This window comes from Semicossyphus pulcher, unplaced genomic scaffold (genome assembly GCF_022749685.1).
Source record: "Semicossyphus pulcher isolate SPU_LCO1_2020_fin unplaced genomic scaffold, fSemPul1.0.p SCAF_14, whole genome shotgun sequence".
Taxonomy (NCBI): Eukaryota; Metazoa; Chordata; class Actinopteri; order Labriformes; family Labridae; genus Semicossyphus; species Semicossyphus pulcher.
In genome coordinates this window covers 4,682,695-4,696,640 of record NW_027211648.1, presented here as the reverse complement: position 1 = coordinate 4,696,640, position 13,946 = coordinate 4,682,695, and the positions used below count along the sequence as shown (strand labels likewise).

Here is a 13,946-nt window from a genome sequence, read left to right as displayed (position 1 = left end):
GGAAGAATTGTACTGTAAGCTTGCGTCGTATTTCAAAGCACTAGGCATTAGACAGCAGCAAGCATTTGCTGGAAATACTCTGATCGCGCTCGACGGGCAATTATTCTGAAACGAGATTTCCTGCCTGGATGTATTTATTATATTCCTGCATAAAAAAGAGGCACTGGGATGTTTGCTTATGCAGCACCCTCCTCTTGATCAGTCAGCGCCTCTTATTTGATGCAACAGCACATGAAACCACGAGTTGTTTCTAGTTTTCTGAGTGCTAACATGCGCATCCACCGGGGGAAGGCAGCTTGGTGAAGTGCTGCAGCCTGCAGGGCAAAGTTCAGACAGCCATCACAGAGGTCTCTCAGTTGTATTCCTTTTATTCCTGTCTGCCTTTGGAGCTTTTCAGCACAAAATGATTGGGAAGTCGCTCTCTGGGAAGGGTAATATAGCCTTGTAGCTTGTATTTTTTTTAAGGGGTGGGAAATAGAATTGCTGCACTTTCAGGCAGTGTGGCGAAAAAGTTCTGATTCACCTCCATCGATTTTTCGGGTCCCACACTTCCAAACAACAACACCTCAGCGTCTCACTTCTACTTCAGTTGTCTAGAGCGGCCAATCACCGCTGCACAGCCCTGTGTCCCTGTCTTCCTCAATCTGTCTCCTTCAGCCGCTCACAAACTAAACAACCTTTTTATTTCCCGTCTCTCTGCGGCGGTCCGGTGCTGCATTGTTGCCCCATAATGACAACATTTAAAACGCGGCGCTTTTTAACAACCTTTTGTGCATTATGTGATCTTTTGTGAAGTTTTTATCAGGAGTACAACAAGCCGCGCTCTACGCCTCCGCTCGCTCCCACTCATCACCACGTCAAGGATAATTCTCTCAAAACAGCGGTCAATAGTTGTAATTGCACTACTTATAATGCCAACGACTTGGCCGGCTCCTGCTGCAGCCACATTAATCAGCGCTCCATCGATTGTTGGACCGCGCTTCTCATCACAATCCTTGATTCATTCTTTTGAGTCCCGTTCAGAGCACTTGTCTGCTCTCCGCCTTCCTCCCTCTGAAACCTTTTTTGTTCCCCATCCATCACAGAAGGAGGGAGAGCCAGAGCTGGCAGAGGTCTTTATAGGCCCCCGGGACCTGCACAGGTCCAGGTTTTATTATGGTTATTTGGGTTCCTGGACTTTTTCCTCTTCATATGTAATACCCAAGTAGAGCCGAAAAGATCCATGATTAGCGCTGATCACCAGAGACAGAAATGAGCGCTGTGTATTGCTTGATAATCAGTCTGGCTCAGGAGTTACTTCCTTCACTGAGGTGAAAAAGAAGCAGCACCTCTTCTGTCTGTCTGGGCTTTCATGGAAATTGTGACAAAGATGGCGAGAAAGTAAGCGCACAACTCAATAAGGAGAGACACATAATAGCAGCTCACGTAACAACAACAGAATAAGCAAAAGAATAGAGGAAAAAATAGACATCAGAAACATCGGATGGTTAAGAGCAGACTTTAATTAACACATTCGTAGGGTACAGTCCTGGGTCTCTCTCCTCTCGGACATGCAACGGTTTCGCTCTATAATATCCGGGGAAAATGTCGGATCTATCTCTTTCTAAAAATTAACGGGTCCAATTGGATAACAGAGCAAATTCCCCGCGTCCATTAGAGTTCAGGTCACCTCGTGAAAGAAGATTAAGTTCTTACCTATCAGGCCGGTGTACGCCAGTAGACATGCTCCGTAGTTCTCCTGCTTGCAGCCGCTGGCGCTGTCCTCCGAAGGTTGGCAATCATACTGGAACTGTGCCCAGCGAGACCTGTGGGAGCGACAACATGCCATCCATCATTTACTTGGCTGCCGCACGCGTCGTGACACTGAGGGGTGGGCGGCTCCGGTGCTTATGGAAACCCACAGCTCTCATCTACCTACCTACCCTCCTACATCATCTCCCACCAACCTTCAAGATCTGCCGCTCTGCAGCACTTAAACCCCGACTCCAGTCATCCCTTAGTGACATTCATCCCTCTTTTTCTTTCCTTTCTTTCCTCACTTTCCCAAGAAAGTTGGCTCATGGAAGGCTGCCAGGCTGCACAGAGTCAATGAGGGGCAAAGGAAGGCCTTGGCGCTGCTCTCTAAATACCGTGGGCACTGTCTGGCAGGCCAGGCCGCGAGGAGATTAGACAAATATGGATCTTCCATATAAATACGTCCTCCCACAGCCGCTTTGCCTCCCCTCCTTCACCTTTCCTGCCAACCTCCTAGACATCTACCCCCATCATCATCATCGTGCAAGGCTATCGCGCCCATCATATCGCATCATCGGCCCCCGTCGACTGGCATTTGTAACGGGATCCCCTCGGGGCAACGCAACTCCCCGCTCTTCCCTCGTTTGTCATGTCATTATAATGATGTACGTAAAACTCACAGACTGTGCGCCGAGCAAAGGCATCCTCTGCAGGCTGCCAGTTAATGCCAGCTGACTGGTGCGGGATTGGAGGGCCGTGCAGGGGCCTTGAGATACTCCATCCATCGGGGCGGCGGAGGAGAATAACTCCTGATCGATAGCCGTGACAGATGAAGCCCTTTGTCTTTCTGACATTTGAAGAGGAACTTGATTAAATGCTAGCGACCATTTACTGTCAGAGGGAGAGGAGGCTGACAGGACTGGCATGAGAACTCCATGTTTTCAGTCTCAACGACAGAGAAGCTCTGTCTGAATTTTAATGACTTCATTAGACATTGTTAGTTTTCTGATTGGACGTTTACAATCAATTTAAACTTGAATGAAATCTTTATTTTCCATCAGAGTCTCACATTCCCTGGGATTTCACGCAGAATAAATACACTTATTCAAACAACTCCTCTTGTACACAGGGTCAGCGTTCTGCAAACTACTTACTGATCCCGATGATGCCTCGGCTCCACATTAATAAATATTTTCATAGCACTTTGGCAGCAGAGTCATGTGTGAATCCCCGATGATAACGGCGCTCTAATAATGACTATTTCACAGGGCTGCTTGTTGCCTGGCTGCTTCCCTCACAGACTGAATGCCGATTTTAATTGAACTAATTAAACACAGTTAATGAGTATAACAATTGAATTAATTAAACACAGCTGACTAATTGAATCTAAATGAACATATCATACCAGCCAGACCTATCTCCCGCAAAACACAATGCCATTAATTGTCCTGAGGGACAGTCAGTGTGCAAGGCCAACACGTCCACCGAGCAATTAATAGAGAAGAAAACAGTGTGACCGTTTAAATTAGGCAACATGTTCTCACGGATTATTCTGTCAACAAAACACTTCAAAATATTCCAGTTTCAGTTGAAGAGACATGTTTTCTTCTTCTGTTCTGTTGTAAAGTTGCAGCATCCATCTGCATGTCTATGTGAAGAAGTGGTGCTTAGCTAACAAGCTACGTCACTGGGAACATGCTATGACTAGCTGGCTTTAGCAGCACACCCAGTTAGCTAGCTTGCATACACTGTTTTTGCAAGCTAGGTAGCCTGATTGCTAACTGGACATTAAGCTAACACAGTTTATTCACAAGATAAACTCGTCCCCTGTCTCTAAACTGTCCACAAACGATGGCACTTCAGTTGAGCAGTTAATTCTCGATGTGATGTGTGGAAATGTTTGTTTGTAACTTCGTGTACACTCTCATTTTGAGACCCAAAGATTTTCACAAATGGAGCCTTTCGCTAAAACCTTGTGCCGTCCAGGGCGGCCATTTTACTTTCTGCCATTTTCTGAGTCTTTTTTGCATTATATGTTTTAAACAAAAACAAATAAAACTCTACATACTATGAAGCATGTAAGAGAAAGTTTGCGTTGTCTACCTGCACACGTAGTCCGCTTTGCAGACCCGCAGCTGAGCCAGGCAGTTGGGCTTCTCCTTGTCCTCGTAGGAGCAGGACGGCACGATGGTTTGCCGGCGGCGCTCTGCGCAGGCCGTGTCGGTGCAGGGACAGAACAGCAGCTCGTGGGTGTAGTCAGGGGGAACGCGGTCAAAGAACTTCCTCAGCGCCTTGTTGCACTTTGGTCGGTTACACGGCCCCGAGCGGGCTGACGGCTGGATGCAGGCCGAGACGTACTCCGTACGCAGCTTCTGACACGTCTCATCGATGTTACACGCCTTGGCAGCATCCAGGCAGCGGTTCACTGTTGTTACTTCAGACTCTGAAAGGAGAGTTAAACACAAATGGGAAGCAGAAAGCATTTCATCCCTCTGTGTGGTTTGAGAAAATCAAATCCCAGGCAATGTTTACCAATGATTTCAAGGCCTAATTGGAGTCAGTATTGACTTGCCACTCTCACCTCTACACTCAGATGCAGTGTTGCATTTACAGATAAAAAAGAAGTGTGTGTGTGTGTTGAAGTACAAACTAAAGCAGAATAATGATTATATGTAATAGGCCCCGTTGTAATGAATAGAACATGAATGCTGTTTAAATGTTGCATGAGGCCAGGCACTGGATGTGTTTCAGCAGAGGCCTAATGGCTGAATATTTCATTCTGCTGGGTTAATGCAGAGTGGCAGTGCTGAAAAAGCGGTTCCTCCATCTCTCCAGCCGTACAACATGGCCTGTAATTACTGCTCCTTCTCCTTCATCCATCCATCCATCTCTCCAACACCGCCCCCCTACATCTGGGTCCATCCCTCACTCACCTGACTCCCTCCTTCCCTCACCACCTCGCTCCCTCGCTGTGTTTCTGCCACTCTCAGGGCTGCCATCACCCCCCCACCTCCATCTGTTTCTTCCCTTCCTCCGTTCAGCATCCATTCTTCCTGAACTTTGTCCATCTCTGCCTCCCTCAGTACCCAAGCTGCCCCTGACTTCCCCGATAATGAGCCACCTTCGTGGAGGCCCCTTTTCATAACCATCTTTTTTTTTCGGAGGGCATTATTTCCCAATATATCATCATGTACGTTTTTTTCCCAAGCGACCTCCCAGTCAATACAGCCATGATGACGCTCAGCTCCTCTGGCAGATAGCGCTGCTCATTAGTTTGTAAACTGCCTGTAGTTGTGTCTCCTGGTGAGTCCAGCTCTCACCAAGCTGTCAAATAAAATATGAATGGCCTTGGAGAGCAAGCTAACAACCCATCACAAGGCATAGGTTATTCCCAACTTAACTGCTAAGAAGCCGAGGGGGGAGGCAGGGGGGAGGCAGGGAGGACCTGAAGGAGCTGCAGGGTGGGATGACAAATTGCATCCAGTGGCCACATGCGAGGGAAATATGCACATACGTTTTTAAGTTGTCATTGTGTTTTTTTAAGCCATTATTTATTCAGAGGAGACTTGCTGAGCATGCAGGAACATCTTCACATCCACTTCACAGTCATGCCTCGCACTGCCCAGTACAACCACAGCCCTGAGCTGCTCCTCACTGGGGCCACTGGAGGCCGAATGCACGCATTCTCTAGCTTGTTTTTCAGTCGTAGGCCAGGTCCTGTAATATTCATCATCACATATCAAAATTTTAAATCTACTGCACACTCTGTGAGTATTTGGACAGTGACACACTCTGTTGTTTTGGCCCCATAACACCACCACAGTGTATTTGAAGTTCCTGTGTCAGAAAGTTTACCTTCAAAGTCTGTCAAGTCAGTCAAAGTCAAGTCAAAGCCTGCCAAGACCAACCTGCTGCATTAAAGCCTGGGTAGGAAACACTTTGAGTTATATTTGAGGAAATCCTAACAACAATCACAAAAAAAGAAAAGAAAAGAAAGAAAACTCTGGTTCTGATAGCTGTTCCAAGACTGTGAAGAGGAGCCCAATATCGGATTAGAGCCTAAAGGCTAAAATAGCTGTCATCTAACATAGCATCTAACATAGCAACCCAATGGATTGGCTACTGGCCAGGCTGGTCTTTAGCTTCTCAGGCTGGCGACGGCGTGCTAGTTTCCAGCCTCAGAAGCTAATGACCAGCCTAGTCAGTAGCCGATGCATTGGGTTGTTAGCTTCGGCGTGCTAGTCGCTAGCCTCGGAAGCTAATGACAAGCCTAGTCAGTAGCCGATCCATTGGGTTGTTAGCTTCCGCGTGCTAGTTGCTGGCCTTGGGGGCTAAAGATCAGCCTAGTCAGTAGCCGATCCATTGGGTTGCTAGCTTCAGAGTGCTAGTTGTTACACTAGCTTCGAAAGCTAATGACCAGCCTAACCAGTAGCCAATCCACTGGGTTGCTATGTTAGATGCATGACTTGTCGCCCTGGTCGAGCCAGCCTCTCAGATACCACGCTGGCTTATCATTGGCCAGATCAGTAGCTGGCTTCGACGAGGATATAGCCTCCTTCGACCTCTCAATAGTCTTAATTTTGTCCTTTATCCTGCGCCATGCCTATCTACCTCCCTACCTGCCTACCTTCGCTCTCTCATCCCCTGCCCTCATTGTGCATGACTGGAGCCTTCCACAAGCTAAAGCTTGTGAGCTAGAATCAAACTGGCAGAGAAAGTTAGCTGGATATGGTTAGCACTGTGTACCTTTCTCCATCTCACTCTTGGACCTGTCTCACTTTCAAAATCCAGCTTACTCTTGCTGATTTCTCCAAAGTTGCCGACCCTAGCTCTAAAGACCCAAAGAAAACCGAGCTGTTGGTATTTCCTTTCCAGCCACGGTGCATGAAGTAGAAAATAGGAAAACACTTTGCACCACTGGAGCCAATGATGCATTACAGCATAATTTCTGGGTGCAGAAAATCTAATGTGTTAAACAGAGAGGCACTTTCTTAATACCACTGACTTCACTTTAGTTAACTGATTAATTAGTAAAAGGTGACGTAGTCTGTTGTTTGAGTACTACTTGAGAATATGCTGAGCTGTGGCTCCAGCTTGGGTCTTTGAAAAGGGTTGTTACTCTGTTTGAGGGAGGGATGCTATCAGGGCGGCAAAACATCCATTCATCACATCTTTGTTGTTTTTGGCAGTCTGCTTTTTAAGATGCATGGCACGGACGTCAACTTTGACCTCCTGTGGAGTCGCTGGAGCAAAATTTACGAGGAGGCTGTACAGTGCAGGTCTGCTGCTGCCGTAATTCAAAGCAGCCTAAATTGAGCGCTGCAGTTTTAACAAGCAGCTTTTGTATGAGGTCAAAAAACATATGATTAAGCTAGTTGAAGGAGACAGCAACTAATTCTGAGTTACTTTCTAATGGTTTGTGCATGATTTTTTCCTTCATATATACGTACTGTCTTCTACAACCAAATGGTGTCGGGTAATAGAACACAGTACGTCCCCAATCTGTGACGTAACAATGCTGCAAAGAAGTCTAAAGGGGAAAGACATTTTAGACGATCAGATCAAGTCCTCCAATCCATATCACCCCAAAGGTTAGCTTCTACCTCGGACTGATAAAAGAAGTGGACAAAGTGACGCACCCTTTGTTTGTGAACGACCATCTTTAAGCCTTGAGTTCAGATTTTTGGCTTAGATCTTTATCCTGGTTGACATGGCGTCATGGTAGCAACTCATCACCTTTATCATACTACAGTCTGGCTCTAAAAGGGAGCATAAGGGTCTGTGTCCACTGATGGCGTTTTTTGCACTGGCAGCGCCTATTTTTTATACAAAACCAGTGCAGTTGAGCGTTTTCAGCTCGGTGTCAGCTGTTGTTTGTTGCTGCACTAACAGCACTCTCTCAGTTAAAAATAGTTGTTTTGGTTGGTTTAGGTCCAGGTGTAGAGCTGCTGATGACGCCAGGACACAATTCCTTTCCATTGATTTTATGTTTTCTTTTTTAAATTTCCTTGAATAAACGCAAATATTAAGCATTCAGCGCAATTTAAAACAGACTTATCGATCACCACCAAGGGAAGCGGAAGTGCTTCGAAACAAATTTCGTAACCTGGCAACATTAAGTGGTGAGAAGTGCTCTGCAGTTAAGGTTGTGGGCGCTGCCGGCACAAAGAACACAGTTAGTGGACAAAGGCCCTAATTTATGAAGAAAACTTGAAACTAGTTATTCAGCACCTTAATTCATTAGGACAATATTTTCTGTGTAAAAAAATTTAACTGGGAGGTAGGACTATTATTTTCATCTGGTTCCAGACAGTTGGACTTCTTTTCGCAGTGCAGATGCCCCCTGCTGGCCTTTATAAAGAATGCAGGTTTAAGGAAATTTCCTTTAGACTTCCACTTGTTATATAAAGTCTTTGGTTTTAACCCTCCAATACAACTCACAGGGGGGATTCCTAAATCATACAGACACATATAAATACCATAAAAACATGAGGAAGATGTGGTTAACATGATGAATTGTCCCGCCTAACTGTAAACATAAATATGGGTGTTAATAAGCTATTGCACAGACGACCTAAAGAAATGCACTGCAAGATTATCTTCCTCTTTCTTTAAACAATAAAAAGTCTGTAAACTGGCTTTGGTGAGTAGACTGTAATCATAATCAATAAGAACGATGGTTAAACCTTTGGAACGTTTATTAAAGCAGAATCATTATTTCACTGTGTTTTCATAGAGTCGCCCTGTCCCCTGATCTCTGCACTGATACTGATGAGAGTAATGCTATAACTCCTGAGCATAACCTGACTTTACCTCCAGAGCTATCATGCAAACTGTCTCCTGAACTTGCCTCATACAGCGCTTCATCATTCTCCCTCTCGTCCCCGCGGTGTAATGAAAGCACCGGCAGTTTGCTGATGCCACCTTGCATTACTTCAGGTTTCCAATCATACCATTTGTATTTGACAGTGACGCCTCATTGCCATTAGGAGCTGCCAACATACAAAACTACCTTGTGCAACTTTAATATCACAAGGACACCTATAATCCCCGGACAAATGAAATAAACATCACAGCTTATCCTATTTTGAGAAAGTGTGTCACGGTGAGCGTCAACTGGTTCTCTCCTCAGCAGCTGCGTCTCGTTATACATCTAAAGGTCCAGGCTACTCTTACTCTCTGTTTTTACTTTCACCGACACAAGTTATACAGTACGCTAATATTCATATATAATCCATGTAATGCTGTGAATAAAATATACATTAAATGTAGCACAGTTGAAAATAAGTGTGTCAGATACTCAGAGTGAGGAGTTCACAAGTTTGATGGTCACAGGCAGGAATGACCTCCTGTGAGGGGTCTGTGGTGCGTCCTGGGAAATTGAGTCTTTCACTGAATGTGCGCCTGTGATTTACCAGCCCATCATGGAGTGGGTGGGAGACACTGTCCAAGATGACACGTAACTTGGACAGCATCCTCCTCTCTGACACCGCCGTCAGAGAGTCCAGCTCCACCCCCACAACGTCTCGAGTCAGTTTGTTCAGTCTGAGCCTGCCTGAACTGGACGTGTGGCAAAATTAGAGGCTCAGAGAAACCTGCTCCAGTAAGACCAATGTAGTCAGTGCGGGGAGGTAAACTGGGATAATGGATGTGTCAAATAAAGAGAGACTTCCACCCCGGAGACAGGGGTTGACTTCTGATTAAAAAGAAGTTAACATTGAGTTATTATTTCAACCGAGACCGTGATGACTAAACCTAACAGACCATTTCATGTAAAAACACGTTCAAAAGGCTGCTCAAGGTCCCAATCAGATAGAGCGCGTTTTGCAGGCTGTTATACGAGAGGCGCACTTCACTGCCTTTTCTTGTTGAAGCTGATGGTTAAAAAAAGAGCAGCTCGCTACGCCTGTTGTTAAAGCAACCACCGAATCATTAGCTGTGGTTGTGATTGGACAATGAGAAAAAACGCCAATGAGGTCGGGCGCTTTCCTGCTTTGAGTTGAAGTTTTTTTAACTCGAGGCGCTCAGAGATTTTCCTCAAAAACGCGAGGCGCTCAACAACGCTTCTCATTGAAAAGCCCCAAGCTGCTAAAGCACGTTCTGCCTGATCGGGCCCTAAGAGGACCTTAAAGCAGATCCTGAAGGGTACCTTAAAAAGCCACTAAAGCCCACATCCAAACTGGTGGTGAAGAATCCCTTCCGTAAAACAGCCACTGAAGGGTACCTCAAAAGATAAGAGTACCTTCCATAAAACAGACGCTGAATGGAAACCCTAAGTCAGCCTCTGAAGGTTACTTCAACACGCATGGCAAAGAGTACCTTGGATAAACCAGACGCTAAAGGGTACCGCAAAACAGTTAGGAAATAGTAGAGGTGGCAAAAGTACACACATTGTATACTTAAGTAGAAGTATAGATACTTTAAAAAATAGACTTTGGTAAAAGTACTGATTCAACTCCTTTACTCAAGTAAAAGTAAGAAAGGCTCTGAGCTGTACTTAAGTACAAAAGTAAAAAGTTTTCCTCTGAAGGAGCTAACTAAACCTCACAGTAATAATAAGAATGATAATAATAATAATTCAAAGACGATTAAACATTCTATCTTAAAATCAAATAAAACTATATCCTGCCAATCATGAACATTAACTTTGTTCTAGAGTTGTAACAAGCTTCAGCGCTACTCGATACCCCTTTTGATAACTGGGCAAAATGAAAAAAGTCCTCGGCACACTCGGATAGTTTTCTTTGATTATTATTACTGGACACTGTCTGGTTTATCTGCAAGCCAAATTTCAGACAGAATTATAAAGACTGAACTGAGGTCCCAAATGAGCACCTGGATCATTTCTTACAGCTTTGAAATCAGTCTTGATGTTGGGACGACAGCGTGCAGAGACCAAAGTAAAAATAACCGATCATTCCCCTCACGTGCGTTAAAACTAAAGTAACGAGTTTAGAGAATGTGAGGAGTCAAGAGTAAAGATTTTTGTGTTAAAATGTAATGAAGTAAAAAGGTGTCAGAAAAATAAATAGTCAAGTAAAGTACAGATACCTGAAAATGTCTTTAATCTAAAGGGTACCTTAAAGCAGATGGTGAAGAACACTGTCCTAGAAACAGCAGCTAAAGGGTACCTTAAAACAAACACTAAACAGATGCTACTTTGTGCGCTGAATGAAGGCTTACCTTTTATCTGTTTTGCACAGAAATTGCTCATAGCTCTTTAAAAGATGTTAAAGGAACTGTTGTATGAGGATATGTTCACCATATTATCACCGACACAGTTGAACCAGTGGTATGAAAACACTTGTACAGTGGAGGTGTCCTTCTTTAACTGCTTCTCTGTGTTTTAAACGTCTTCATTAAGCACTGTCCTCCAGTCGAGCTGTCATTATCCACTTGTTTAAACTTTTTTAGTGTGACTTTAAGACATTTATCATCATGCCGTATGGAAGGCATGAACGCCTTCCATACTAATCACTTCATTTAAGCCATTATTTAAGTTTCACAGTCTCTCCATCTCAGCCTCACTCATCCGGGGTATAATTGCTGTCGGAGAAAACAAAACACTTGACTTTCTGTCCTCTCCAGTGAACGAAAAAAAGTCCTCATTTGTGTGCAGCCTTTCTTTTCCCCAAAACACAGCGTTGAGTAAACAAACCTCTGTCTTCCATTTCCTTTTTTCTTCCTCTCACCCCGTGCCATGACTTTTCCCTCTCTGTTTCTTTCTGTTCCTCCAAATCTTTGCCTTTTTTCCATCCTCCTCCCTCCTCAGTTTTGTGGCTTCCAGCTGCATTAGAGTAAATAGGTAATTAATCTGTGCCTCGGGGGCTAACAGCAGCACATACCAGCCCTGCGGCTTGCCCACAGGCTCAGAGGCAAGACAGAAGCAAAGTGTGGGTTGTTCCTCATCAAACGCTGCAAACACACCTGCATATCCTCCGTCTCCTCCGTCAGAATGGTTCAGAATAACATCTCGATTTGCTCCATTTAGTTTTTGTGAAAAATAGACGCTTTTGATTATCTAAATAACTTCTCCCCCCCTGCTCAGTTGAAGGCAGGAGCAGAGAAACACTTGTAGCGAAGGCAGCTGGCCCACTCACCTGCAGCGATGGAGGCCAGACGAACGTAGTCGGAGCCCCTCTCCTCGGGTTCATACGGGTAGCTCTCCACCAGGCTGAGTCCTGAAGACACAGAAGAGAGGGATTAGAAACAAATGCTGCTCTTTTCTTCTTTCTTTTACAGCAGAAGTTGTCCTTTTGAAGCCCCAAAACACAGACAAACATTCACTACACATCATAAAAGGTTAAAGCATAGCGACTAAATAATCCACACACTTCATGCATGGATGGATTAATCTGTGAGGGGAGCTTGGGGCGAAATATTTGCTGTTTGGGCACCATATTGACATCCCATCCCTTAAATACCTCCCTGTGTGCTTTGAGTATGTATCCTGTCAAGTATAGCCGGACCAGATGGACAGAAACCGAGCAGTGCTGCTGAAATCAGCTCTACTAAACTCTTGAATGATACATCATTTGGTCAGAGTTGTGTCTGGTATTGAACTGGGTCCTTATAGCAAATAAAATACATGAGTAAATCCCCACAGGCCCGCCTTCAACACGCTTATTAATGAGTAAAACAACATATCATAATCACTATTCTGCTCAGAACAGCTGGTGGCTTTTTACTGTGAAGGAGCTGGGGGTCTTTTACACCCCGGCCTGATCACCAGTCAATCACAGGGCTGACACATAGAGACAGACATCCTTTCACGCTCACACTCACACCTACAGGCAATTTCAGAGTCACCAATGATCCTGACGAGCATGTCTTTGGACTGTGGGAGGAAGCTGGAGTACTAGGAGAGATTCCACGCATGCACGAGGAGAACGTGCAAACTCCACACAGAAAGGCCCGCTACGTCTGGACCGTGAAGCGAACCAGGAGCCCTCTAGCTGTGAGGCGACTGCATCACTGTGCAGCAGAGATGTGGACCTGAGACTTGGCGACTTGGACTCGAGTGACTGTTGATGACTTGCGACTTGATTTGACAAAAAATAAATGATTTGAGACTCGACTTGTGGCATGATGACTCGGATGACTTGCGTGTGTTCATAAGTTTGAATGCTGTTAAATACAAAATTATAAAATTGTCAAGTTTCTGTCTAACTGTCAAGTATGTGCGCAGCGCAAACTGGGAGTCATGACGACTCAAAAAGCTCCCCGGTATGTGATTGTCACGATTGGATGGCTCCTCGCTATGGCAACACGCAACATCAAAGCCCCCAAAGAGAATTCTCATCAGTCGTACTCGTTACTACTCACTACGCTCTCAGAGCAGACCATCATCATGGCTGCGTCTGTACCAAGATAATGCAGATACAATTCATTGTCATACTTTTTGAACAGGTTATATAAATTGGCCAATAATATCATTATTAGACGGGCTGCTAACACCTTGTGTTTTCTCTTTATAAAGACCGGATACTACAGGTAACAGTGCTGGATCTTGGGAGGAAAAAAAGTGACTTGACTCGGGACTTGCCCAAGAAAAACTGACTCGAGACTTGTTTGAGACTTGAGCAAAGATGACTTGGTCACAACACTGCTGTGCAGCCCCCCCACGTGATCCCAAAAACCCTAATACTGGATTTGTATGCCCCCTGCTCACACACTTAAACTAAATGACCCATTACTGCAGGACCTGTGTTACTAAATATACAACTTTACTGGTCCTAATTCACAAATATTTAGCAATAAATCAATCTAACAACCAATCGACTTGCTGTGTCAGTGACTTTCAGGCCACTTTGGGGTCCCTGGACAGTTGCCCTCTTGGTAATCAAACATTAAGTTAAAAAAAAGAAGAAAATAATTAAGCACATTTACACCCCAGCAACAAAAGCGAGTGGCATGAGGCTAAAAACCAATCAGCTGCCTGGAGTTATAAAACAGGTCTGGCAATCAGCACTTTACTGTGTAGGTTCTCAAAGCAGCAGGAGATCAGTGGAGGAGCTGTAAAGAGGCTGCGTAATCTTCGCACACACTGCAGCATACACACGGCCCTATAAGCAGCTTGTGTAATGTAACAAAGTGAAAGGTCTCAGGAATCATGTCAAACACAACAATGTGCATTAACAAAGAGCCACTGAGCATTATTTAAAGATGCGTTAGTCAAAAGTAGCTTTTGGATTTCAACTTTTGTTCTACTT

At 44.8% G+C, this 13,946-nt stretch overlaps 1 protein-coding gene across 1 annotated transcript in view; it reads right to left on the bottom strand.

The window, feature by feature from the left end:
- The window catches only part of gfra4a (GDNF family receptor alpha 4a), a 175,508-nt gene that overhangs the window by 27,258 nt on the left and 134,304 nt on the right, over nucleotides 1-13,946 (bottom strand). The window contains exons 3-5 of the mRNA XM_069661579.1: nucleotides 11,835-11,915; nucleotides 3,838-4,177; nucleotides 1,696-1,805 (exon numbers count right to left, since the gene is read on the bottom strand). Of these exons, the coding sequence (XP_069517680.1) occupies nucleotides 1,696-1,805; nucleotides 3,838-4,177; nucleotides 11,835-11,915 (531 nt within the window). The remainder of the gene's footprint in view (nucleotides 1-1,695; nucleotides 1,806-3,837; nucleotides 4,178-11,834; nucleotides 11,916-13,946) is intronic.